The 25188-nt window shown below is 40.3% G+C and overlaps 1 protein-coding gene across 1 annotated transcript; it reads right to left on the reverse strand.

The window, feature by feature from the left end:
- Positions 1–1242: 1242 nt before the first annotated feature.
- Positions 1243–13776, reverse strand: HPF1 (histone PARylation factor 1). Its single transcript, XM_060778720.2, has 9 exons — positions 13642–13776; positions 10286–10427; positions 8568–8727; positions 8265–8454; positions 6902–7000; positions 4669–4819; positions 3847–3934; positions 1710–1882; positions 1243–1467 (listed from the first exon to the last, which is right to left on the reverse strand). The coding sequence occupies exons 2-9, from the start codon at positions 10412–10414 to the stop codon at positions 1336–1338; spliced, it is 1122 nt and encodes a 373-aa protein (XP_060634703.2). The 5' UTR covers positions 10415–10427; positions 13642–13776; the 3' UTR covers positions 1243–1335.
- Between the last annotated feature and the right edge of the window lie 11412 nt (positions 13777–25188).

Here is a 25188-nt window from a genome sequence, read left to right on the forward strand (position 1 = left end):
GACCGTGTAGTGTAGTGGTTTGAGCACTGGACTACGGAGACCAGCTTACAATTTTCTCTAAACTCTGGAAGCCCACTGGGTGAGTTGCTGTGAGTTTTCTGGACTGTATGGCCAATTGCAACATTCACACTTGCCTCCAGCAGACAAGAGTTCCTTTCTCCCACCCTGGACATCCCACAGATATATAAACCCCACTTGTCTAGTTTCCAACAGACCTTTGTAGGCAAAATGTCAGGAGAGAATGCTTCTCAAACATGGCCATACAGTCCAGAAAACTCACAGCAACCCATTCACAAAAAAAACATTTTGCAGGACATCCAAAATGTATAAAAATAGGAAAGCTGCAGAATCTTCATTTGCATGTCTAGGCATGTCCAACTCTGGGGGGAGGGGGTGCTCATCTCCATTTCTAAGCCAAAGAGCCGTCATTGTCCGTAGACGCATCCAGGGTCATGTGGCTGGTATTACTGCATGGAGTGCCGTTACCTTCCCTACTGATCTCACATCTGCATGTTTTCGAACTGCTAGGTTGGCAGAAGTTGGGGTTAACAGCAGAAGCTCACCCACTCCTTGGATTCAAATCACTAACCTTTCAGTCAGCAAGCTCAGCAGTTTAACCCGCTGTGCCACCAGGGGCTCCATATTCATTTGCTAACATTCCCAGACTAATTCTGGAAAGATAACCGTTATTTTCAAATATGAAATGTGACGTTTGTAATGATAGTTTAGCATCCAGAAGGGCATACATGAGAAGTGAAAGTCAACTAGTTGTAATAGTAAGTGAAATAGGTCTTAATTATAATTTAAAACACATGACAGTATCTGCTTCTGTACAGGAAAGGGGTACCAATGAATACAAAAAAGAAATAGTGTCTCACGGCACTCAGTTTAAACTTACTGGATTCAACATCTTTTCATCATAAGATTTGACAAGCAACCCCCTATACTGCAGAGGATCTAATAAAATGTGGATGCTCGCTAAATGTGCTGCAATTCCCCCATCCCACCACCACCAGTCTGGAATCAATACCTCCTACACTTACTTCTGGGATATCAGCAATGGAATGATTTAAAACTATTTACCTCCCATTGTAAAACCACCTTGCTGATGCATCAATAGGTTCTGTGGGATATACTATAAAAACCTTAACATTCAATCAAAGACTTAGGTAAAGAAAAATTAATTAAAACTTAAAATAGTAATATATCTTGGATCTCCTGTCCCCAGTAAGTAACTCTTGCTTTTTAAGAAAAATGTTTATTTATCACAAAACTACATCAATTTAGTCCCAAAACAAACATACTTGGTATTTCACTATATTGAGATATTGCATATCATGCTGTCAGTTGGTCAACGTTATCTTCTTTTCTGTTAGCTAAATGAGCTTCAATGATCTCTGCAAACAGATTTCTCTTCAGCAAGTTGTAAGCAAGAGGCAGCAACTGGCCAACGATCTTATGAAAATACTGAAAAAAAATTAAACAACTTATTACAGATTCTAAAAAGATTGATTTATATCAATAAAGGCTTCTTTCTGTTTTTCATTTCATCTTCATTGTTACTTGCATATATGAACATTACTTCAATTAGAAAAGGATTAGACTTATGGCTTAATAACAGAACTTTAAAGCAGAAAATATGAATGTGCAAAGAATGGTTTACACGTATTACCATTTCCTGTTTATAAATATAAAATAATTTAACTTACATGTGACCCATAGCAGAAGAGGTCTACGCCCAGCTCATATCCCATACCATAGTCACATTCATCGTTGGCAAACTGAACAAACGTTAGCATTTCTTGAATAGGGGCAAAAGATTTCCGTCTCTCGTCATCATTAGGAGCATCAACAATGGCTTTACAGATTCTTTTGAGACTAGCTACGGAGAAAAATGAGTCAGTAAAAGCAAGATTAGAAAATGACACTTCTGCATATGGCAGCAATTTTCATTAAAATGGGGCAAAACACATGAGGCTGCTGAATGCCAACTAGGTGGCTCTGCATTCTCTCAAGCAAGAGATTAAGGTAAAGGTTTCCCCTTGACATTAAGTCTAGTTGTGTCCTGACTCTGGGGGGGTGGTGCTCATCTCAATTTCTAAACCGAAGAGCCGGCATTGTCCGTAGACACCTCCAAGGTCATGTGGCCCGCATGACTGCATGGCGCGCTGTTACTTTTCCGCAGAAGCGGTACCTTCTTTGAACTGCTAGGTTGGCAGAAGCTGGGGCTAACAGCGGAAGCTCCCCCTGCTCCCCAGATCTGAACCACCGATCTTTTGGTCAGCAAGTTCAGCAGTTTAACACGCTGCACCTTCCATTGGAATTTATGTATGCCCATTAGTAAATTCTTCATGCACATGTATTTTACTAATGGACAATCATTAGGTTCCCATCAGACATTTTTGTTGGATCAAATCACAACTGCTTGAAAACATTTCCAACTAGAATACTGACAAAAGTTTTCCCAAAATCCCTCAGTAAAAAGAATCTTGGAAAATTCACACTGCTTCCTCATTAGAGGAAGGCAATGACAGGTCTCCGCTGAAGACTTCTTGCCAAGAAAACATTACAATAGGTTTTTCTTACTGTTTTTTTTCCTCCAAAAGACAGTAGTTGGAATCCAGAGTAAGTTGCTTAGGGTGCAATCTAATGTCTAATGAGACGTTTTACTAAGTTCAATGGGGCTTATGTACGTCAACATATATGTGTACAGGTACCACTGAAATAAATGTGTTTCAATTCCAGACTGGACCCAAGCCAATAAAATGCAGAAAAGCATGTTTTTTTTGCAACAATATAATGTTTTGTTGCATCTTTGATGTGGAATCATGTTGTAATAATACCTTAGGTGGCATACTGCTAGGAAATAACAATAGTGTATTTATTACACTCAGATTTATGAATGAGTAACTGTAGAATTGCAGTATTGTATTTTCAGGAGAGACTCGGGGCCCTTCAATGCAGCCCTATATTCCTGAATATCAAGACAGAAAATCCCACAATATCTGCTTTGAACTGGTTTATCAGATAATGTGGGATTTTCTGCCTTGATATTCTGAGATACAGGGCTGGGTTTAAGGGCCCATAGGTGTTCCATCACGACTGCTGTGGAGACAGCATTGCCATTGCACCGCAGTCCCAATACATACTGTGTCCTGTAATGCAACTGACGCCCCTTCTGTGCAACAGGATATCTCATGCAATGCCCAATGTGCCTCATCACAATTTTCCACTACGACTACGTATTATGTTGTCAACATAGCTCTGACATGGAGCCCCCGGTGGCGCAGTGGGTTAAAGCCCTGTGCTGGCAGGACTGAAGACCGACAGGTCGCAGGTTCGAATCCCGGGAGAGGCGGATGAGCTCCCTCTATCGGCTCCAGCTCCTCATGTGGGGATAAGAGAGAAACCTCCCACAAAGATGACAAAACATCAGAAATCATCCGGGCGTCCCCTGGGCAACATCCTTGCAGACGGCCAATTCTCTCACAACAGGAGCGGTTGCTCCTGACACGACCAAAAAAAAAAAAAAAAAGCTCTGACATCACAAAGTTAGAGCATCTAAAGCACGATTTCATCCCAAGTCTTTAAAAATGTATCATGTGTCTACTGCTTTTAACCCAATAGCTACCTAATAAGATATTCTGTTTGAAAAAAAAATTCAACAGTATAATCAGCTGCTTAATGGATTTTGTTATACAGCTTTTACCACTTTTACTAAAATGCAGCTTTTACCACATTACTTAAAATATTTTAACAGCTAATGCACATTAATACCAAAAGGAGACGATCTACTTTTGTTATCTAATGTCTTTTGTGAGATGAGAAACATGAGATTCATTGTACCATTAGTTTCAGGAAGTTCTCTATATCCCACATCATTCTTATCCACGGGTACAACCAGACCAGCTCCATGGAATGACTTTGTTACAATCTGTGTTAAGATAAAAAAAAGAGGTACTCGTTATCATTTGGCAAGTCAAAACAAAGTTAAATTATTACAGGCAGTCACCAAGTTACAAATGAGTTATGTTCTGTAAGTTGAATTTGTATGGAAGTCAGAACTGATACATTTCAAGTGCAATTCTAGCCATTTCTTTTTAGATTTGGGTAACATGGAAGGGCTAACACCCCTGTGCCATTTATTTTGCTGCCTGGGCCCCTGTTCAGAGGATTTCACATTCTGTCCCTGTGATGATTGGATTTTGAAAAATCTGGCTTGTTGTGGAAACAAGGATTGGTGATAAAGCTTCAGTGAAGACACTTTTTCCCCATGATAAGTCTCTCAGGATTCAATTTCCCTTCCTAGGGATAAATTTCTCTCACTTTCTGTTGTCTCAACCCTTTTCTTAACTAGGAGTCATTTGTAAGTCGGATGTTTGTAACACAGGGACTGCCTGTACTATGTGAATGAAGTGGTGGTAGAAAAGTGAGGAATCTTGGCCATGTTCACAGTAAGTCTTCTCCTATTTGTACTCAAGATGTCAACTCAGTGGTTTCATTGCTCTCAACTCCTGAAAATGTCAAGGACTAAATAGGGTTCTACAATTCGAATAAGGGCACAAAGAGCAACAATATTTCTTAGTGCAATTTAGCACCAAGGAGGAAAAAGTAACTAAATTATTAGAGTTCTTTTCTATTATATGAGATGTGGAAATAAAGTCATACTTTCTTATCTCTCTGTTTCATCTTCATGGTTTTTAGCTCCAGCAAATAGCCCAATTCTTTGGCTCTTTCAGTTAGTTTTTCTTCCAAATCCTTCAAAATATCCCTTTTATTTTTATCCGTCAGCTCCTGAAGTTTTTTCGACAAAAATAATCTGAAACAGAAGAAAATTCATTATTTTATCACCCACTTTCCTCTAGCACTATTAAGCAAGTCAAAAGGGACTTCTAGGTCTTTAAAAGAATCAAATATCATTTAACTAAAAACAACATCAGGATACTGCAAAATACAAAAACTGAATGCTAACCCTGATTTTCAAATAAATATTATTCAAATAAAATTTTGATATTAGTTTAACACAGTACACACTGTTAACTTCAGATAACTTTTTCCACAATCGAATTCTCAAGGAAAACTCAGGCAAAAGCGAAGCCACACAAATACTGATTTCGGCCACATTGCACCCACTTTTGTAGGGTGTACGGGCACAGGAAAAGCTATGGATTGAACCCCTCCCCCTTTCCAGTTTAAGATGAGAGAATGACTCAAATTAAAATGCTGGAAGTAGACCATAAAATTACACTGGTGGACCTACAAATACCTAGAAAATTACCCTCTTTAGGAATCTTTAGGTCCTCCTTCAGCACATCCATTCAAATCTGTGAATAATCAAATCCACAAAAGTGAGACCCTCAAAGGCAGAGGTCCCAATGCACTTCGACTGCAAAACCAAGACTTCTTTCACCAGTGACTTCCGTGAAAAAACCTAAATAGCATTAAAAAGAGCAACCAAACTTCTGAACCAGTTCAGAAATATAGGAGGGGAAATTCCTCCATTTTATGTATTTTTTTATTTATTGAATGCATATCCCATCTTTCTTTCAAAGTGAGATCCAAGGCTTATCCACAAGAGACAATACAGGGTTCCTGTACTGTGATGGAACTGTATAAGTCCCAGCTCCTTTTGTTAGGCTGCCTCACTCACAGTTTGAGAATAGTCACTTTTCTGTTAGTTTCATGGGTGGAGCTTAAGAAAACCCTTTCTGGTTTGGATCAATAAATTTGCCTGCCCTTTTGACTCGGGAAAGAGAGCCATCTTTAGTTTAAGGTTGTTATCACCAGGGAATCTTGGAAATAAGACATGTCTGTAGTTGGTCCCAGCGAGATCCAGGCTTGGACAAGCCATTTCAAGCCAATAGCTAACTAATTCATCTGGGAACTCATCTGGCCAAACTGGCCTACCTCTGGTCAGTGATGGTCTGTAGAGTTTCCAGTGCCTTCAGAGAGGTGCCAGGCCTCTATAGGAGTGACTTGCTCTCTCTACCTCCGGCCTGATCATCTTGGGCAGGGGTCCACAAACTTTTTAAACAGAGGGCCAGGTCACAGTCCCTCAAACTGTTGGGAGGGCCGGATTATAATTTGAAAAAAAAAACAAAACATGAATTCCTATGCACATTGCACATATCTTATTTGTAGTGTAAAAAAACACACTTAAAAACAATACAATTAAAAGGAGGAACAATGTTAACCAATATAAACTTATTAGTATTTCAATGGGAAATGTGGGCCTGCTTTTGACTGATGAGATAGGATTGTTGTTGTTGTTATGTGCTTTAAAGTCGTTTCATACTTAGGTTGACCCTGAACGAGGGCTGGGTAAATGACCTTGGAGGGCTGCATCCGGCTCCTGGGCCTTAGTTTGAGGACCCCTGACCTTGGGCATTGGGCGCCCCAGAGACCCTTCTACCAGAGAAAGTGAGCAAGGGAAACTTTCATCTGTCCTTTGTCTTTGGAATCATTCACGATCAACAAACTTCAAGAACACCCAGTTACCTTCAAACTTTAAGTATAAACTTGGTTGTGGGGAAATCAGGATAGTGCCTGGGTGGAGATAGGACCAAGACCAATTAATAAATTGTTATTGTTTCTTGAAAGCAATAGCGTGGACATTGAATATGTGGGGTTCCTTGCTCAAACAGGAAGGCAATCCAGTATCCCCCAAGCTGATAGAAAGTCAGGACACGTTAACGCTAAAGACGTTTAAAGTAGTTTGAGTATGACAGCACAGTACCTTTTCCCATTGATGGAGAAAAGCATGCAGCAGTGCAATTTCTACCAGGGGAAAACCTAAGTGTGCACACACACAGGCAGCTTTAATAAAACATGTGTACTCAGAGATTGCTCTCCCACCACTGACATTTTTTTCAAATGCAGCACAAAAATATTAAAAACTTACTTTACAGCAGCAAACACATTGTCACCAAGTTGAGAAATCACTGGACCTTTTTTGGCTTCATTCCCACCAACCCACACTGGCAGTTCATCTGGCACATCCCTATAAAATATGCAGGCAGAAAGTTTCCATGGACTCATGTGTATTCTAAGCATTGCAGTGAAGAGTGAAACAACGCTCCTGTCCCCAGCAAATGTGATAACGTGTGTTCATTGTTCTGTGAAATTCTACTCCTTCAAATTTGGTTATTAAAAACATTTGCTTCTTGAAAATACTTTATAAAACATACTAAATTCTAAAGTGTCCAAAATTCCAGTTGCCAACTGCAGATTAAACTATTTGGCATGCTTGTTAGAGTGCTAAATCTTCACTGCTTTGACTTCCTTAGTCCTGAATTGAAATGGTTAAATTTGGTTTATGGAAAAAGGGAAAAATTAAGCTTCAAAATTACCATATATACTTGAGTATAAGTCAACCCAAATATAAGCCGAGGTACCTAATTTTGCCATCAAATACTGGGAAACCATACTGATTCGAATGTAAGCCGAGGGTGGGAAATGCAGCAGCTATTGGTAAATTTCAAAATAACAATAGAGTCCAATAAAATTACATCAACTGAAGCATCAGGTTAAATGTTTTTGAATATTTACATAAAACTGTAATTTAAGGTAAGACTGTCCAACTCTGTCCAAACCATTATTCTAACCTTCTTCAATACAAATGTGCTTACGTATCCTTCCAATAATAAAAAATAGTGCAAAATAATAAATGTAATAAAATAATAAAAATAGGGTAAAATAATGTAAATGTAATAATAATAGAGTAAAATAATAAATGTAATAATAAAAATAGAGTAAAGTAATGTAAATGTAATAATAATAATAGAGTAGAATAAATTGATAAATAACTTTGACTCGAGTATAAGTCATGAAGGGCTGTTACAGCCTAAAAAAAGGGCCGAAAAATTCAGCTTATACTTGAGCATATACGGTACATTACAGCAACATCAAAGTTTGCATTTTGAACTTTTAAAAACATTTTCAAGTCGTGGACTGTTGAATCCCTGGATACAGAATCCATGGATATGGAGGCCCAATCATTTTTTTTCCAATTCAACCCTCATTCATGCACCTTGTTCTAGAAAAACATGCTTGAGAGAAATAATCAGTGGCAATATGTATGCATTTTAAAGGAGTGGATAATTATAGCATTTCAGATGTTTGGCTGAGAACTCTCATCAGTGAAGGATAAGGAATTGCATTTTGAAAACATCTGGTATGCCACAATTGCTTATCTTGATTGAATGCAACTGTGAAAAGCACTAGAATACAGGGAAATATTTCATCAAACACATACTTATTTTTACCTGAAATATCCCATATGATACTGTACTTTGCTGTCTCCAATAATGATTGTCTGGAATTCAGGAGGATCATAAAAAAATCTCCAGTGAAGATTGAAGTTCACATCTCTCGATGCATTAGTCTTTTTGTGTTTTCCAGCAAGAATGTCATATGGTCCAACTAACTGGAGCCCAGTGCTTGATTTAAGTGCATCTACAATAAAAATATACCTACTGTTCACCAAAACTCCCAACAACTAGGGAAAAAATGTTAGCAAATGTATTACAGTTAGAGTAAAATGGAAGATTTCAGTTTTTAGAACCTACCACATGGTTTGTCACGATCCAGATTCTCACAAAATGTCCAAAAATCGTAGAAATCTTCAGGCATCTTGAGTTGATAGCAGCTTTCCACTTCTTGGCGGACATGTTCAGGGACGCCAGATTCTTTGGATTGTCTCTTCTTTCCCTCCTTAGTCTTTTCACACTACCAGTGAACAGGTCAGTTTTAATCCCACACCTGAGAAGAATCAACCTCATATTTTTATATTTCAAGACAAGGGTGGAAAACCAGTTGACCAGATGCAGCTTAAGAACAGATTGTGGGGAGCAGAAGGGGAGTGACCTACCACTAGTACAGCAACGTCACTCTTTTGTATTTTAAGCTTTCTAAAAATTTTACTCTTTTTCTTTTCTTTTTCTTTCTATCAACTGTCAAACCAATTTGCATATGCTAGATAGTCAGTGGTGTGGACACAGTACAACACAAATATCCAAAGGCAAGTTCTCTCGAGTATAAGCTGAGGTTGGGAAATGCAGCAGCTACTGGTAAATTTCGAAATAAGGTTAAATATTTCTGAATATTTACATAAAACTGTAATTTAAGATAAGACTGTCCAACTCTGATTAAACCATTATTCTAACCTTCTTCAATGTAAATGTGCTTACCTGTCCTTCCAACGATAAAGAGAGTAAAATAATAAATGTAAAATACTAATAATAGAATAAAGTAATGGAAATGTAATAATAACAGAAATAATAGAGTAAAATAATAAATGTAATAAAAACAATAATAGAGTGAAAAAATACATGTAATAGTAATAACAATAAAGTAAAATAATAAATGTAATAAAAATAAAATTGGATTTGGATACGCTTATTTAGTTAATAATATTGTTTTAAATTGATTTTTCTTTTTAACTGAATGTTTTTACCTATTATGTAATGTTGTGTTTTATGCTGTTTGTATGTGCGGGCATCGAACCGTGCTGGCAGTAAGCTGCCCTGAGTCCCCCTTCAGTGGTTGAGAGGGATGGGGTACAAAAGTTTGAAATAAATAAATAAATAAAGTAATAAGAGTAAAATAATGTAAATATAATAATAACAATAACAATAGAGTAACATAATAAATGTAATAGTAACAACAATAACTAGAGTAAAATAATAAATGTAATAGTAACAATGTAATAATAATAGTAAATAGAGAAAATAATAAATGTAATAATAATACAGTAAAATAATAAATTTAATAGGCATAAAAATCCAATATTGGCTGGTAACAATAAAGTAAACTAATAAATGTAATAATAATAACAACAGCAATAATAGAGTAAAATAAATATTATATTAAGAGTAAAATGTAATAATAATAATAATAATAATAATAAGAAGAAGAAGAAGAAGAAGAAGAAGAAGAAAAATAATAAATAACTTTGACTCGAGTATCAGCTGAGGCGGGCTTTTTCAGCCTAAAAAAGGGGCTGAAAAACTCGGCTTATGCTCGAGTATATATGGTACATCTTCTGCAGTGCACTGTAAATGCTACACATCAGATCCGTGTAAATGTCTTATGACAGCCACTAGGTGACATTAAGAAAACTTCTATTTTTGCTATATATTTTTTCTTGGACCCCAATATTAAGCAAATGGGATTCCATTATGGGCCGGGACCCATACTTTAAGAAGCAGTGGTATAGAGCAGGAGTCAAAGGCACAAGGGGAACCAAATGGTTCTTTCTACTCTCTCAAGGAAATGGTGCAAGTACCTGTTGTTGCACTACCACATGGGGTTTCTTCTTGCAGTCTTTGGTTATTTTGTCCCCTGCTGTCACCTCTGCATTACTCTGCCTTTTGCGTCCACAAGGGTTTCTAACAGCTGGTCCTTGAGACGTCATCGCTCAAACTCACCTGTATAAATGAGGCAAAGTCATGAGTGATTAAATGCAGGATATGGCATTCACAGCACAGTTGGTATGTTACGGAATTATTATGGGTGAAAGTTAAGGTTGCAAAAAGGTTCCATAAATGGTTTGTCATGGGAATAAGACATGTCCAGTACTTATCTGAGTATGTAACATTGAATTCAATAGGATTTGTCTGTAATCTTTTAAGATATAGGCAAAACCCTACTCTCAAAGATAAGGTTGTAGTTAACCACAGAAGCAGGCGGTGTACAGATCTGCAACATCCAAGAACTTTGTATTACAACGTTCAAAACACAAATTACACTTCATATTAGTCTGACACTGGCATCTGCTAGAAAGGGGATTAGAGTTATCATCCAACACATTTGAAAGGCAACCAGTTGGTGAAGTCTGTGTTAAGACAGTGAAATGTAATTCAATATATAGATGTTTTCATTACATATAATGAAAACATCACAGATAATCTTAATACTCCTCTTTGTATGCTTAAGTTTTACGCGACTGATAGCCACTCTGTCAAAGAGTGCTGTAACTGGAAGGCACTGGTGATTATGGCTTTAGTGGTTTTTATATGGTTTTTATATGAAGTTTGATTGTGTTATCTTAAATGTTTTTAATGGTATTTATTATTGGTGTGGCATCAAATTGCTGCCAAATTGTAAGCCACCTTGAGTTGCCTTCGGGCTGAGAAAGACGGGATAGAACTACTGTAAATAAATAAATAAGCATTTGCTCGTCTCTCACAAAATAATTCCCATTTGCTTAAAGCTTGTTACCTTAAGTATCCTAAATGAGAAATAAGAAAATAAAACTGTTTACATCAAGTGATGCCATCCAAAGTAATGCAATTGCTGCATCCCCCCAACACACACACAATGGGTGCATCTACACTGTAGACTTAACTCAGTTTGACATCGCTTGAAGTGAACTGGCCCAATGCCATGGAATCCTGGGGTTAGAGGTTCCTTGTACACAGCTGTATACAATCCACATTGAACTGAATTATATTTATTTATTTACGACATATATATGCCGCCCTTCTCACCCAGAAGGAGACTCAAGAGCAGTTTACAAGACATATATACATACAATATATTATATTATTAGCATAGCACAATATCAGTATTATGTATTATTATATTGTACTATACCATTGTACTGTAATGTTATTAGTAATATTACATATAATATAAAATATATAATTATAATATCATATTATTATTAGTAATATTATATTGTATTACATCGTCCAGGACCTGGAGTCGGCCGCTGTGCCTGACAGGGCCTGCAGCCAAGTGGCAAGGGCCTCTTACCCTTGGAAAGAGAGTGTGTGTATGGTGCACAGGCCCAAAGTGCCAGCGCCTGCCAGGGCTTACAGCTGAGCACCAAAAATCAAGTGACCAAATGGTTACTGTTCCCACTTTCCTTTCATTTCACTGATATTTTCGTACCAGAGGGAGGTTACTGTTTCGTGCCATCCGAATGAAACAAACTGTACGAAAACACGAATTAAATGGCTGAAACTGAATCCAGGGACAGCGCAGATGAGCTCCCTTTATCAGCTCCAGCTCCTCATGCGGGGACATGAAGGAAGCCTCCAACAGGGATGATAAAACATCAAAATATTGCAGACGGCCAATTCTCTCACACCAGAAGTGACTTGCAGTTTCTCAAGTCGCTCCTGACACAACAAAAAATGTATTACATTATAATATTATAAATATTATATGTATACACAATATATTATATTATTAGCATAACACTGGAGACAAGATGGAACTGTCTTCCTGGGCCCCCTCTCTTCTGGCAGTGTGGACTCTGATAATCCGGTTTCCATCAGTGCCTCGAGGCTGTTACTGGATGGCTGCATGCCAGCAGGTTGAGAGTGAATCCAGCAATGACAGAGATCCTATGGCTGGGTCGACCGGGCAGTGGGGACATCCAGCTGCCTACCCTGGATGGCGAGGCACTACGCCCGTCATCATTGGTAAAGAGTCTGGGAGTCCTTTTGGACCCTCTGCTGATGATGGAGGCCCAGGTCTCCGCCGTTAGCAGAACCGCCTTTTTTCATCTGCGGCAGGCTAGACGGCTGGCCCCCTACCTGTCCAGGGATGACCTAGCTACGGTGATCCTGGCCACAGTCATCTCAAGACTGGACTACTGTAACGCCCTCTACCTTGGCCTTCCTCTGTCGGTGATCCAGAAGCTCAAGTTGGTACAAAATGCAGGTGCTCAGCTTCTTGCGGGAATTCCGATGAGATGCCACATAACCCCAATCTTACTACAGCTGCACTGGTTACCAATTGAGCACCGGATCACTTTCAAAGTGATGGTACTCACCTTTAAGGCCTTGCATGGTCTGGGGCCGATGTACCTGAGGGACCGCGTCACCCCCTACCAACCCCTGAGATCCCTCCGTTCTGAGGACCAAGATATATTGGAAGCCCCCAGTGTCAAGACCTTGCGTCTAACAGCAACCAGACGCAGAGCCTTCACAGCAGTGGCACCATCACTCTGGAATACTCTGCCACCTGAAGTCCGTGCCTTGTGGGACTTAACAGCTTTCCGCAGGGCATGTAAGACATACCTGTTTTGACAGGCTTTTAATGTTTGATAGTGTTGTTTTTAAATTGTTTTAAATTGCTTTTAAATTTTGTTAGATTTTAGCCATCCTTGTAAGCCACTCCGAGCCCAGGGAAGTGGCAGCATATAAGTTTAAATAATAAATAAATAAAATAAATAAAAACAGATATTGTGGATTATCTGCCTTAATATTCTGCGTTATATGGCTGTGTGGGAGGGCCCATAGTTTGGTTGAGCACTAAAGACCTTGGAGAAACTACAACTCCCCGAATTCCATAGCTTTGAGACAGTTGCAGTTACAGTTCTGTCAAACTGCATTAATTCTTCAGTGTAGACACACTTAACGCCTTTTCTTCTTCTGAGAGGATGAAGAGAATTGAGAGAGGTTGCAAAAAAATGAGAAAGAGGACGAAAAAGTGGGGGTAGGACTAAGGCGGGGAAAAAAAACAGCAGAAGGGGATGAAGAACAGAGAGGGAAGGGGACCCAAAGCAACCGCCTGGAGAAGGAAGGAGCAAAAGGAGGGAGGAGAATGAAATGAACTGGGGAAAGCAGCAAAAAAGGAGGGAGAAAGAAGACATCAGACAGAAATATCTATGAGACAAGGCTACTGCACCTGGGCCAAACTCGTCCTCCCTCGAAACGGAAGTCCGCCAAACCGAGAAAGAAGGGATTCCTGGAGATGCAAAACACCTTTACTTCCTGTGCCTGAAGCCAGAAAGAGGCCTGCTCAGAAGTCCCTTCCTCTCGCCGGCGCCGCCTCTCCTTCCGCGACGGTGCAGCGCCACCTTGTGGCCGAAGCGAGGCACTGTTGATCTCCCCCTCCCCCCCTTGAAAGCCAAACTTAGCCATCTCATCACACTTAGCTGTATAAAATCCCATATTATCTGCTTTGAACTGGGTTACACTACATTGCTCATCTCACCCAGTGTTTTTAAACGTTTTAATCTTTGCCCATTGTGTCCAATTATTATGGTTTTATATTGCATTGTGTGTTTACTCTGTATTGTTTTTTGGGTTATTATTTTCATTATATTTTATTGCTGTATTTTTTATATTGTATTTTTGCTTTGTTGTAATTGCTAGGCTTGGTCTCATGTAAGCCGCCTCGAGTCCCCTTGGGGACATGGTGGCGGGGTATAAATAAAGTTTTTTAATTATTATTATTATTATTATTATTATTATTATTTTACTGACACAAAAGCACAGTATGCCACAGCAAACGAGATCAAAAAATCACAAGTCAAACACTTCCCAAGCATCTAGGACTGTGTGATGTATTTTCGAATGATGCACGCAGATCCAAGTAAGGTGGCCTTTTGCAGTTGACATATTATTATTATTATTATTATTATTATTATTATTATTAGAAACACAACAAGATGATGTATTGTCGAAGGCTTTCATGGCCGGAATCACTCAGTTCTTGTGGGTTTTTTCGGGCTATATGGCCATGTTCTAGAGGCATTTCTCCTGACGTTTCGCCTGCATCTATGGCAGGCTTCCTCAGAGGTCTGCTGGAGCTGGGAAAAAAGGGGTTTATATATCTGTGGACTGACCAGGGTGAGACAAAAGGCTTTTGTAAGTTGGGCTAGGTGTGAATCTTTTCAACTGACCACCTTGATTAGCATACAATGGGCTGACTGTGCCTGGAGCAAACTCTTAATGAGAGGTGCTTAGAAGTCCCTGCCTGTTTTTCTCTCTGCTGTTTTAATTTTAGAATTTTTTAATACTGGTAGCCAGATTTTGTTCATTTTCATGGTTTCTTCCTTTCTGTTGAAATTGTCCACATGTTTGTGGATTTCAATGGCTTCTCTGTGTAGTCTGACATGGTGGTTGTGAGAGTGGTCCAGCATTTTTGTGTTCTCAAATAAAATGCTGTGTCCAGGTTGGTTCATCAGGTGCTCTGCTATGGCTGATTTCTCTGGTTGGAGTAGTCTGCAGTGCCTTTCATGTTCCTGGATTCTTGTTTGGGCGCTGCGTTTGGTGGTCCCTATGTAGACTTGTCCACAGCTGCATGGTATACGGTAGACTCCTGCAGAGGTGAGAGGATCCCTCTTGTCCTTTGCTGAACGTAGCATTTGTTGGATTTTCTTGGTGGGTTTGTAGATTGTTTGTATGTTGTGTTTCCTCATCAGCTTTCCTATGCGATCAGTGGTTCCCTTGATGTATGGCAGGAACACTTTAATTAAAACAGCAGAGAGAAAAACAGGCAGGGACTACTAAGCACCTCTCATTAAGAGTTTGCTCCAGGCACAGTCAGCCCATTGTATGCTAATCAAGGTGGTCAGTTGAAAAGATTCACACCTAGCCCAACTTACAAAAGCCTTTTGTCTCACCCTGGTCAGTCCACAGATATATAAACCCCTTTTTTCCCAGCTCCAGCAGACCTCTGAGGAAGCCTGCCATAGATGCAGGCGAAACGTCAGGAGAAATGCCTCTAGAACATGGCCATATAGCCCGAAAAAACCCACAAGAACTGAACAACAAGATGAGTTCACAGCAGACAAGATCCCTCTGCTGGTTGTTGTATTGGATCGCACGCCGGACACTTCCCAAGTGTCTAGGACTGTGTGATGTATCAGCAAATAATGTTTGCAGATCCCAGTAAGGTGCCCTTCTGCAGCTGGCAGATGGTAATTTTGTCAGCGCCGATTGTGTTTAAGTGCAGGCCAAGGTCTTTGGGCAATGCACCCAGTGTGCCGATCACCACTGGGACCACCTTTACTGGCTTATATTATATTGTTATTGTTATTATTATTATGTCAGTATGTCATAGCAAACAAAATATATATGCTGGATTTTGTATCACAACCTAACCCTACCCCCCCCCCCCCCAATGGGTGGCACCTTGTCGTGGTGGGGGGCTTAACTCCTCCAAGGATGCTGAGAGATGTGCTGGCCATAGTGTAACTACCAGCAGGTCCAACCAAGCCAGAGAGGTCTCAGCTGAGGAGTGGAACTAAGAGCACCTAACCCATTAGCACTATGGAGAAGCAAACCAAAACAAAGTCTATATTGGCTCGGTCGATGCCCAAGATAAAAGTAAAGGGGAATATAAAGAAAGTGAGGAAATAATAAATCACATGATAGAGGCAATCAAAGCCTCAGTGGCCCTAGGCTGGAAGGACCACAAGAAATGGGATATAAAAACTTGGTATAAATATCTAGCCGATTACCTTCTCCAAGATTATATTAGCGAAAGGAAAAGTTACTATATGACGGAAGCAAATAAATGAGATGAGAACCGGAGGTTTGCAAGGTGCAACAAAACATAACCCTTCCACAGGCAGGCAGATGTTATTTGTGGCACAAGTTCCAATGAAGCATCTGAGCAACGGTGTTATGCCTTTGCTTGTAATCTGTCTGCACGATCTTCTTGTAGCAGCTGAGGATGTGATCTATTGTTTCATCTACTTCCTTGCAGAGTCTACACTTGGGATCTGTCTTCGACTTTTCAGTTCTGGCTTTAATGGCATTTGTTCTGATAATGATTATGACTATATGGCAGTGTGGATTCAGATATCCCAGGGCCCTTCCACACAGCCCTATGTCCCAGAATATCAAGGCAGAAAATCCCACAATAACTGCTTTGAATTGGGTTATCTGAGTTCACAGTGCCATATATCCCAGTTCAAAGCAGATATTATGGGATTTTCTGCCTTGATATTCTGGGACATAGGGCTGTGTGGAAGGGCTCGCGGTTCAAAGCAGATATTGTAGATTATCTGCCTTGATATTCTGGGTTATATGGCTATGTGGAAGGGCCCTTACAGGACCTTATCGCATTGGGATATAATCCATTTCTGACTACTTCATCACACTAGAGAATGAATCCGTTTTGAATCTGTTTTCTGCCTCCTGCAGAATTCTGGGGTTTGTATTTTAGGGAGACTGTTAAAGACTCCTCCCCCAACTACAAACCCTAGAATTCTACAGGAGGCAGCAATCAGATTTAAAGTGGAGGTCCTGAGACTGTTTGAGAATGATTTTAAACAGGTCCCATCACATCACATTTGCCCATCCCATCAGTATTCTGTCCGCAAAACGGATTACGAGGGTTGGAACTTTAATAGTGGCAACACTGCCACACAACAAAACCAAAGAATGTCGCGTATACCACACGTTAGTTACATACCTACCTTACCTCTGTCAGCATGCTGGAAGAAGCAAAGACTATCAGAATTGAAGCGATGGCCCTCCACCATCAACTCCGCTGGACCAGCCACGTTGTCCGGATGCCTGACCACTGTCTCCCAAAGCAGTTGCTCTACTCTGAACTCAAGAATGGAAAACGGAATGTTAGTGGGCAGGAAAAGAGATTTAAAGATGGATGGGCTCAAAGCCAACCTTAAAAACTCTGGCATAGACACTGAGAACTGGGAAGCCCTGGCCCTTGAGCGCTCTAGCTGGAGGTCAGCTGTTACCAGCAATGCTGTAGAATTTGAAGAGGCAGGAATGGAGGGCAAAAGAGAGAAATGTGCCAAGATGAAGGCGTGTCAAGCCAACCCCGAACAGGCTGCCTTCCACTTGGAAACCAATGCCCTCACTGCAGGAGAAGATGCAGATCAAGAATAGGGCTCCATAGTCACCTACGGATCCACCACACACTGCACACTGTCCCTGGAAGATTGTCCTACTCAGACAATGAGGGATCGCCTAAGGAAGGAAAGGGACCTTACCTCTGAGCAAAAAGACTTGCCCTTCCTATGTCACACCCATGCAGAGTGACGCGAAGAACTGAGCCTTGTATTAGCTTGTGGCCTAAAATAAGTGGTGTCACTATGTTTTCGAAACAAGAACAACGGAGTTAGATAAAGATTGAATGTGCCAGAGGTTGTATAGCACGACAGTGTCATCAAGGTCTTCAAGAGGCTTGTGGGGAATCTGCATTGCCTTACAGAACAGTGGCAAGGTGGGTAAAAGCTTTCAACAAAGGATGCCAAAATGTGGCAGACAAGCATCGGTCAGGTCATTCTAGTGTCAACGAAATGGAAGTGAATTCTGTTGCTGCACTCGTAGACAGTGATCAACGCCATACGATTCGTGAGCTGGCCCTAAACACAGGATTTGCACAAATGACTGTGCTCCACATTCTGAAGGAACGCCTGGGCATGAGAAAAATTGCTTCACTATGGGTTCCATATCATTTAACGGAAATGCAGATATGGCTACGATACAATGCTGCTCGTACCCACTTGGAGTGCTATGAGCATGAAGGGGAGCCTTTCTTATGTCATATCATTACACTGGATGAGACTTGGGCCAGATCATACCAGCCAGAACCGAAACGCCAATCCAACGCATGGCGTCATTACCAGTCACCACGAAGTTTGAAATTTTGTCAGAACAAAATACTACTAAGGAGCCAGGATTTTGGCTCAAAACTACATGTGATGAAGTCCATAATAGTCTCCAAAACAGCTTTGTTTTGGAGCTGTCATCCCTCTTTAAAGAAGTGCATAGTAACTCCTTCCTTTTGCAAGGTATGATCAGCAAACTTCAATGATTTTTTCTTTGCCACATGAGGGAGCCAGTGAAATGTTATAAGAGCTGCCACATTTAGACAAGCAATTGAAACAAGGCAGAGCTGGATCAGTTCAAATGTAAGCAAAGCTTCATTGTGATGTTCCATATAATAAGTGTTATATTGATCAATGATTATGTCTGTATGTTGTGAAGCAGTCGCCCAAATATCCTGAAGCAGCCGTAACCAGACTGTAGGACTTGGACAGGCATTGAAGGCACATCTATACACACACATTGATTTAAGCAGTAGCTTAATTGATTTCAGATGTGACTTAATGACAACCCTACCACTGTGTTTTTTTTAATGACGCATGCAAGCCTTCCTCAGGCTGAAAAGAGAGTTTTGTTGCTTTTGTATGCCTTCAATGGGGATCCTATTATGAAACAACCATGATTTATTCAGAAAAGTTTGGCCATTGCCCTCCTTTGAGGTAGAGAGAGTGTCACTTTCCCAAGGTCACTCAGTGGGTTTCCATGGCCAAGCAGGGATTCTAATGCTGGCCTCACAGGCTCAGTCTATGTCTCAAACCATCAATCCGGTTAGGAGTGGGACCTCCGCCGGAAGTCGCACAACATTGTGTGATGTCCAGAGTTAGTCTCCATCTCCCAATCGGGGTGAAAGTATCCTAGGATACTAAAATCACCCCATTTGATGAGGCAGCTAGATAAATAGTATCATAGAATTATAGAGTTGGAAGAGACCTTGTGGGCCATCCAATCCAACCCCCTGCCAAGAAGCAGGAAAATCGCATTCACAGCAGCCCCAACAGATGGCCATCCAGCCTCTGTTTAAAAGCCTCCAAGAAGGAGCCTCCACCACAGTGTGGGGCAGAGAGTTTCACTGCTGAGTAACTCTCACAGTCAGGATCATGTTCAGACGGAATCTCCTTTCTTGTAGTTTGGTGGAGTCTCGGGTTGTAAAAACAGCTTTGGGGTTGTGTGTGAACTCAGCTAAAACTTTGCTCTTTACCTTTGTGATTCGAGAAAGTATCATTTTACATGTTTTCTCTACATTGCTTTAATACTTTTATTATACCAAAAGGAACTGCAATAAAAAGATGCCTTTTGTAGCAGAAAGTAAAGATCATCAGGATGGCAAACGAATAGTACTGCAGTGGAGCTATTGTGCTATTGCTGAGTCACCACAACCTTTTATGTCACATTTTTATGCCACCCTGGAATCCTCCCAAGCCCTTTCCCTGCAGTGAAGTCAGGCAGGCTGGGGAAAACAGTTCATTGAAGGAGGAAGAAATCTCAGTGGAAGGAAAGAATTGTTTGTACCACCTTGAGAGTAAAATTATTTGCAAGATCTGTTTTTCAACAGCTCACATTTCATTTTAAGTTTAATTGCAAGATCCATATTGACAACTAAAATCCAGGATAAACCAATGCAAATTTGTTTTATCATGAATTATGTTTATTTCAATAGTTCAGGTTTTGATTTACTTTAATGTCAGAACCATATTCACAACTGGGGGCCCATCCAGACAGCCCCTTTATTGTGGAAACTTCCGCAGTAAAAAGGGGACTGTCCAGACAACATTCTGGCGAGTCCTGCATTAATTTGGCACAAGCCAGGAAAACCTTGGTTTGTGCCGAATTAATTTGTTAGTGGATTTATTTCTATGCATCGGGAGAGCCGTCCGAGGCTTCTAATGGACAATAGGCAAGATTTTATTACTTTTCTTAGGGATCTGGAGGCTTGGGAGGAGCGGGGCAGGGCCTCCGGACGTTCTCTCAGAGTAGTACCGAGATAATGTCTGGACACCCACCCCTGAAAGCATGCGCTTTCAGGTGTGGGTGTGGATGGGTGCGGACAGCACCCCAGAAACATCAGTGTTTTTTAAATGTGGATGTTTGAGAGATAAAGGGCTGTCTGGAACCACCCTGGGAAATACAGGCTCAGGCCCCTTCCACACAACTAAACACAATCCCACATTCTCTGCTTTGAACTGGAATATATGGCAGTGTGGACTCACATAATCCAGTTCAAGGCGGATATTGTGGGATTTTCTGCCCTAATATTCTGGGTTATATGGTTGAGTGAAAGAGCCCTAAATCAATGCAGATTTTTTTAAGCCCAAATTATGTCTTTTTCAACAACCCCCATTTCATTTTACTTTAATGGCAAGACCTACACATACTCACAATTAATAATTTGGGATAATTCAACACAGACTTATTTTGTACCGTGATATTGTTTATTGCTGGCTCAAAAAGCAGACCAATTCTTCTTCTTCATTGTAGAGATAAGTATTAAGAGTTCTTATGATATAAAGAATGCTTCGTGTGAAAACAAATAACCCGGATGAGTTTAGCAGTGTGCCTTTTAATTAGCTTACAGCACATTATCAGCCACATGACTCCTATTAATGTTCCTAGGAGTTAAGTAGATTAAAGTCTTTGTTTTAATACTTTCCAAGAATTAAGTCGCCTATAAAATGGCCTTTTCAGATAATGGAACAATAGATCATTGGCTGTTTGGGAGGAATTATATTGACTTCCAAGTGGTTTTTTTTTTTTTAATACAGTGGACCTAGAAATATTCCTGCAAAGCATGCTTATCTATGCCTTTGTGCATGTTAATGTGCAATACTGATGTTGACACACTTTGTAAATGCTTAACCCTACTAATAGGTGTGTGCAGCTGTATAATTCATAAGATAGAGCTAACATGGAATAGTAGTTTGAGCATTGTGCTAGGACTCTGCAGACACGAGTTTGAATTTCTGTTTAAGCCTCGCCTGGCATGGGTTCAGTTTCCGTGTTCTGGATCTCACTATCCACGAACTGCCCTAAATTACTTAATAACAAAATCACACCATGGTAGCTCCTCTTTCTGTTGCTCACACACACAGCATCATGTCATGTGCACATAGGAGGGGGCACATCACATCAAATGTGTGCAAATATGTGCAGCAGCATTTGCTTCTGTGATGTCTGCAGTGTGTTCTTGCATGCATTTTCATGTGATTTGCTCCATGTGTGTTTTCTATGGAGTATGCTTCACTGATGCACCCTGTGATAACTTGTGAAACAAGGTAAAGATTTCCCCTGACCTTAAGTCTAGTTATGTCCGACTCTGGGGGGTGGGGCTCATCTCCATTTCTAAGCCAAAGAGTTGGCATTATCTTTAGATACCTCCAAGGTCATGCGGCCAGCATGACTGCATGGAGCGCTGTTACCTTCCTGCAGAAACGGTACCTACTGATTTTTTGCATGTTTTCAAACTGCTAGTTTGGCAGAAGCTGGGGCTAACAGTGGGAGCTCACCCAACTCCCCGGATTCGAACTGCCAACCTTTCAATCAGCAAGTTCAGCAGCTCAGCAGTTTGACCCGCTGTGCCACCAGAGTGCCCTACATTAGCATATAATGTATTAATTTTCAATCACAGCAGTATACTATTACTATTTTAAAGGAGTTGTACTTGGATGGGATGGATTAAAGTTGATCCTGAAAGGAAACAGTTGTCATAGAAACCTCAGATAATTGGCATCCAGCGTGAGCAACAATACCGGCTTCCTTTCTGATGCAAAATTACTTGATTCAAGGACATCTCCAGGGTAAAATGATGAGACCAACCAACTCCCCCCATACAAAACCTTTTCTCTTACCCTCCTCCCAAGACAGCAGTAATTGAATGCATTTTCTTCTCACCTTTCTCTCCACACTCCATGGATTTTGCTTTTTGGTGTAGAATAATTTGCCACAATCACACCAGGAACTATATATATATATATATATAAAATAGTTTTTAAGGAGAATGAGAATGAGATCTGAAAAGAGCTTCTCCTTTCCATGAGCTGAAGCTATAGTCATTCTGAAATATCGACATACTCTGATAATTTGACAGCAGTGAGATGTAGCTGAAAAGATGAATTGATGCTCAATTTCTTATATGAGGGGTTTTCTTTTTTGATGTGGTACCTACAGCAAGTTGCTTTATTGAACCAATGTCTATGTCATTTGTCCCCTTTTGGCTCAGCAATTTCCAGATGGGAAGATCATTCTTATTTTCTGAATTCTGACATTCCTAGTCTTCCACATTTTGTGTCTCAAAGAAGAAACCGTGAAGTCTGAATCATGCATTTTCAAAACTGACAGTGTTTACAGATGCCCTTTGAAAAATTTATATGAATAATTAAGGGCAGTGGTTCCCAACCTTTTTTTTGACCAGGGACCACTTGACCAGGGACCACTTTGACCAGGGACTTCTCTCCAACATTAGTACCAAAAGGCTTGCAAATCAGTTATTGGCCAACTTTAGATTCGGTTTGGAGTGCTGATTCAGAAAATTGCATTGGATAGACCACATCACCTCTAGTTTCTGATACAGAACATATGTCATGGTCAGAGACAGGGAAGGAGTGGAGGTGGCACAAAAGGAGCAGAAATAAATTAAATTAATAAAGAGGAAGGAGGCTTGTGGACCAGATTTTCGTCCTCGTGGCTCACTGGTGGTCCACAGCCCACAGGATAAAAACCACTGTTTTAGGGGAATGTGGTTTTTTAAACTAAAAAAACCCAAAATATATTACAAATAGTAGTAAAATAAACAGTAGACATTTTTGCCAGCATAAATTTTAGCTTCAGTGCCTTACAAAACCTGGACTTCTGCTGTTAAAGCAAAATTGAGTCTTCTTTGTTGATTTGTTTCAATAGTTATAACAAAATTATGCTGTGCAATACTGGGCGAAACTGGTGAGCTCATTACAAAATCTCTTTCTTCCTTGTCAATGGCAGGTCTTGTCTGTACTTATGCAAATCTTGTTACAAAGCTTTTCTCTTGCCAAAGCCAAGAGAGTTATGTGCTGCCTTAAATGTATTATTGTACAAGACTGCATGGACCATACCACCCAGATTGCTAAAGCTAAAACACTTTCCATAGATGATTATATTTTATGATTTTATTATATGTCTCATATTGTTTAAATTATTCTGTGTTTTTTTTTTTTTGCAAGATCAGAACCAGAGTGAATCTCGTTTAGAGGGAAGCAGGCCAAGATTTTCCTTTGCTGCAGTGCTAAAGAATAGGTGTTACCCGATATATTTTATTCTAAAACAAATGACATCAGCACTATGCAGATCTTTATATTTAATACTGAATTGTTATAGGGCTTCCCTTCACATATATTAAAGACCAAACATGGCTGGAGTGAAGTGTATCTTGTAAACATATGGAACCCTGCATCTTTTAGCACTCACCCTTATGTCTAGAGAAGGAGGTGTTAGTTTTCCTCTAGAAGGGGAACTTATGGTGTTTTTTTTGCAAAACGAGAATATAGCCAGTAACTATGGATGGAAAGAGTCTCTGGCACAGTGTGAAGATATCGTGAAAGTACAGTCAGCTTGGATCAATGTTATTCTTTAACCTTCCACATGTAAATGTTATTCCTCTTCTTCAATCAGAATAATGGATTAGCTTCTCTTTAGCAGCACCCAACTGTGGAGTTTCCTCCTGAAGGAAGACAGGCTAGCTACATCCCTTTTAAGTTTCCAGCAGGAGGTTGTTCTGTTTCACAAAGGTGTCAGTTATAAAAACCAGAGATGATTGCTCCAACCGATTTAATTCTGTGTGGTTATAAAATTATGTTAAAGGTGGTATTCTTAATGTATTTATTGATGTTTTGTTTTCAGTGTTTTTATCTCTTGCATATTGTCCTGCAGACCCTGAGAAGAAATAAACAGAATTTTCATCAGAAAAATGATATGAAAGCTGGAGGAAAGGGAGGTGGTAATCAGAAGGGAAATTGTTTCTGTTTCTTTCCTGCATTTTCTTCATTTCGTTGGACAAACAAAACAATATATGGTGTTCCCTCACTTATCGTGGGTATTATGTTCCAGGACCATCCATGATAAGTGAAAATCCGTGAAGAAGGGGTGCTGCCTCATCATGTGCGAGGCATATGACAATTCCTTCCTAGGAGTGGCTCTGCCCACTCCTCTCTCCCCATCTCCCTTTCTCACTCACTCAATCCCTTTGCCTTCTCTTTCCTCTCCTCTTTATCCCTCCGTTCCTCTGTCCCTGTCCCTCCCCTTGCACACCACACTTCCCATTGGCTCTTCCTTCATGCCTGGCTCCCCCTCCCCTTCTCCTTCCCTGCTCACGCACACCTTCTTTACCTTTTGGTGGCTGCGCTGAAAAACATGTACTGTGTTGGAGTTCAGCCTGTGATTGTGTTTCAGGATCAGGGTGCTTTGGATGTGGGGAGTGATATTAATGAGGTTCAAGATGGGTTTCAAGATGGCAATGGTTTGATCAGTGATATTGATGCAGAGAATGACCAGGAGATCCTTGTAGTTTTCCATGAGAATGTCCCTGAGCGGTGTCGGGATGATGGTGTGCTTTCTGAATTGTTACCAGAGAGTTCTCATGAAAGAGAACATGAAAATAGCTCGGCACCTGGTCCAGCTGCAAAAATGAATGAGCAAGTAGATAACGGGCCAAGATATAGACGAGAGGAGATCAGTCAAAACAGGAGAGCTGAGCAATGGCTTCGGCACTCTACCAGCCTTTGACAGAAAACAATAACAAAGCCTCAATTAAAGAGAAACCAATTTCTGATGGCTAGTGACCTAGCTAATGAGGGAATAAATGTCTCAATTTTGGGATGTGTAATCAGATGAAGCATCA

The sequence above is a fragment of the Anolis sagrei genome, chromosome 5 (assembly GCF_037176765.1).
Source record: "Anolis sagrei isolate rAnoSag1 chromosome 5, rAnoSag1.mat, whole genome shotgun sequence".
NCBI classification, from domain to species: domain Eukaryota; kingdom Metazoa; phylum Chordata; class Lepidosauria; order Squamata; family Dactyloidae; genus Anolis; species Anolis sagrei.

Coding starts and splice junctions, on each gene's coding strand:
- HPF1 (XM_060778720.2), bottom strand. CDS start 10,414: ATGACGTCTCAAGGACCAGCTGTTAGAAACCCTTGTGGACGCAAAAGG. Junction 8,728..10,285: donor ATGTGGTAGTGCAACAACAG/GTACTTGCACCA, acceptor GTTCACTGGTAG/TGTGAAAAGACTAAGGAGGG. Junction 3,935..4,668: donor TGAAACAGAGAGATAAGAAA/GTATGACTTTAT, acceptor ATCTTAACACAG/ATTGTAACAAAGTCATTCCA.